General features: G+C 66.3%; 1 protein-coding gene across 1 annotated transcript; it reads left to right on the top strand.

The window, feature by feature from the left end:
- Positions 1-1,165: 1,165 nt before the first annotated feature.
- LOC115871969 (protein ALEX-like) lies at positions 1,166-2,802 on the top strand. Its single transcript, XM_030887479.2, has 2 exons — positions 1,166-2,100; positions 2,184-2,802. Exons 1-2 carry the CDS (start codon positions 1,166-1,168, stop codon positions 2,800-2,802), a joined length of 1,554 nt encoding a protein of 517 aa, XP_030743339.2.
- The last annotated feature ends 312 nt before the right edge of the window (positions 2,803-3,114 follow it).

The following is a 3,114-nucleotide window of genomic DNA, read 5'->3' as shown; positions in this document are numbered from 1 at the left end:
TCCGCGCCCACCTTCTCCGCCGCTCAAAGCCCTGCGAGCAGGCAAGACTCAGAGCTGCTCGCGATCGGGAGCGGCGGGGGGACGCGGGGGGGTTTGCTGCCAGGGCGGGGGGCTGCGGCAGAGGGGTTCAGGGGTATCTGGGGTGATGAAAGCCTCCTGCAGTCCCCCCTCCCTTTGGAGAAGAGTAGTTGGGTCCGGGAGGGGAGGGTTTCAGCTCCTGCGCTTCAGCAGCCCTGGTGCCCACGTCTTGCGTCACGTGTCCTGCAACGCAGGAGAGCTCTCTCTCTCTGGCCGAGGCAGAGGCGAGGAGAAGGACTCCAAACCAGACCGGGAGAGGAGCAGAAGGAGCCAAAGCGTCCCTGCGAGGCCTGCGCTCACCAGCCCCCAACCCAAAGTCGGGGGTTGCCAGCTCGAGGCGCCGGCTCCCAGAGCCAGCTGGGCATCAGGACAAGCATCCCCTGGTGGCAGAGAGCGGTACTGCGAGCGATTTTCGGACCAAATCGACGCGCTGCTGAGACCCGGGCAGGCGGGGTTGGCCTGCTGCAGAGACAGACTGAGGGCACAGGGGCAGGGCTGGGGGGGTAGCCAGGGGCGGCCTGAGGGCATACAAAGTGGCAAAAAAGGAGCCAAGACTCCAGTAGCATAATTTTTTGATTTTGCTTCTGCCACGGTCTAGGGTTCAAGGCCTTGCTCCTACAGGCCTCCTAGAGGCTAGATAGTGAGTTTGGAGCACCCTAGAGGTGGGGGGGGGTACCAAAAAAATTTTTTTTCAAAAATTTTTTTCACCCTAGTTAGGTTGGGTGCCCCGTCCTACGGGGCCCCAAAGTGAGTAGAAGAGGCCGCCACCGTGTTATGGGCTTGCGCAACTGCCTCAACGGCAATAATATGTCAGGACAACGCAATAGCCCCCTTGAGCCCGGGCAACAGCCCCAGCAGCCGTTGGAGACCTCAGGGGCAGTTACCCCCAGTCCTGGGGCTAGCTCAGCCGAAGAGTTGGCGACCGAACCGACGTCTGTCAGCGAGCCTGTCCCCATCGAGGCTGTCAGGGAGGCCTCGGGGCCTGCCCAGGTCCCCAGGCCCTCATCCCAGGGCATTGGACAGGCCATCGAGGAAGTTGGAGGCGTGGGAGGTTCCAGCCCACCACCTGAAGAATCTATGCCCTTCGATGCCAAGGAGCCCACATCAGGAGGCTTCTGGCCTACCCTGGAGCAGCCCGGAGCCCACCATGGGGTCGGTGCAGGCCTCAGAGCCCAGAGCCAGGCAATTGTGGAGCCTAGAACCGTCGATGGTGCCAGCGGAGACCTGGGAGGCTACAGCCCCCCACCGGAGGAAGCTATGCCCTTTGAGCTGCAGAAGTCCGGCCAGGGAGTCATCAGCCCAGCTTCCTTGCAGCTCCCTCTGCCAAGCCCAGGTTTGGGGGTGCCCAGTGCACCCCCCGAGCAGCCCCAAGCCCTCGGGCCTGCCAGCCCTGGCTTCAGAGGCAACAGCCCTCCCCCTGAGGAGGCTGTGCCATTTGAGCTTGGAAGAGCAGCCTCTGGGGATGATAGCCCACCCCCTGGGCGCCCCGGAGCCTCTCCTGAGCCCTACGGTGGCGACCAGACCTCGGCAGTCTCGGGCCCGGGTGCGTTCCTCCTCTCTGCCTGCGCGGAGGCGCCCCCCCTCTGGGTCCCCGGAGTGCCCATCTATCCAGCTGGAGAAGCTGCTGCCAGAGCGTTTCTTGGCTTCGCGGGCAGCAGCCCCCCGATGGAGATCTCCAGACCCCTCTTCGAGATTGGCAGCGCCCCCCATGGAGTCGACGACGCTCCCGTCAGCATGGACAGCCCCCCAATCGCGCTTGATGACCCGCCCATCGAGGTCTCCAGAGCCCCAGTCGAGGCAGAGAGCGCAGAAGGAGAGAGACCCCCAGTTGAGGGAGCAGCGTCTGAGATGGAAGGAAGCTCCGGAGCTGCAGGCGCCGAGGGAGGCAAAGTCTCCACTGCCCGGGATGAAGGAGCCCCTGCTGCCACCGGGGCCACCGCTGCCACTAAGGGAGCAGCCCCTGGCGCTGCCGCCGCCGCTGCCCCAGCCTGGGCCATGCCTGGCGCTGCCGCCGCTGCCCGGGCCGCCCCTCCCCGGGCCACCCCTGTCGCCGCCTGGACCAGCGCAGCCGACCGTCCCCATCTGCAGCTCCTCCGACCCCCCAGCCCCGAGATTCAGCCGGCCGATCTCCCTAGTCCGGTCCCTCCTCGTGCGGCTGCCCGGCGGGCCAAGGCTGAGCGCGGCCGCAGCCGCACCCGCCGCGACCCTGGCTCCGACAGCAGCGACGATGAGCTTAGCGGAGACGAGTCCGACATCCCGTCCGGCTGCTTCATCTGGAGGAAGTGGAAGAAGAGCAAGCGCTCGAAGAGCGCTCAGAAGAGCTGCTGCAACTTTTTCCCGAAGTTGCTCACCGGCGCCTTCGGAGCCTGCTTCCGAAAACGCACCCGGAGCGCAGAGCCCAGAAGCGCCTCCCAAGACCAGACGATTCCTCTGGCGGAGAAGCGGCGCCAGAAGCGCAAAGAAGCGATGGAGAAACGTGCTCAGAAGCGTGCCGAGAAGGCTCGGAGCAAGATCATCGACAAGCAGCTCCAGGATGAAAAGATGGGGTACATGTGTACGCACCGCCTGCTGCTTCTAGGTAATGCGGCGGCTCTGCCCGCGAGCAGGGCCGCCGGCGGCCGGGGAGGGTGGCAGGGCGGCCTGGTGGCGCGCAGGGCCCGCGGCCGAGGAGGGCCCGGGCAAAGGCAGGAGCGCCTGCCAGAAAGTTCCAATCAGGGGCCCTAACTTTGCCCGGGGCGCGCGAGGGGTTGGGGGGACATGGGTGGCCTAGGAGGCCTAGTGGCCTCCAGGGAGAAAAGTGGCGCAGAACGACTCTGAGGGTCGTTCCTGGCTAGACATGCCAGCGCCCGCACCGTAAGCTGCCCCGGAGCCCCAGGGGTGGGGGCCGGCAGGACAGTGGGCTGGGGAGGGGGCTGGGGGCTTCAGGTGAGTCAGGACCCGCTGGGGAGGGGCCCGGGGCTCCCCTGGCGACGTGGCTGGGGTGCGGTGGTTGGGGTCGTTGGGAAGGTGCGCCCCGCCTCGCCTGGCCCGGCTGCT

This window comes from Echinops telfairi, unplaced genomic scaffold, assembly GCF_000313985.2.
Source record: "Echinops telfairi isolate 266 unplaced genomic scaffold, ASM31398v2 ScPeMD7_7413;HRSCAF=8451, whole genome shotgun sequence".
In the NCBI taxonomy this organism is placed as follows: Eukaryota; Metazoa; Chordata; class Mammalia; order Afrosoricida; family Tenrecidae; genus Echinops; species Echinops telfairi.
This window is presented reverse-complemented; position numbering and strand designations above follow the sequence as displayed.

Coding starts and splice junctions, on each gene's coding strand:
- LOC115871969 (XM_030887479.2), top strand. CDS start 1,166: ATGCCAAGGAGCCCACATCAGGAGGCTTCTGGCCTACCCTGGAGCAGC. Junction 2,101..2,183: donor GCGCTGCCGCCGCTGCCCGG/GCCGCCCCTCCC, acceptor CCGACCCCCCAG/CCCCGAGATTCAGCCGGCCG.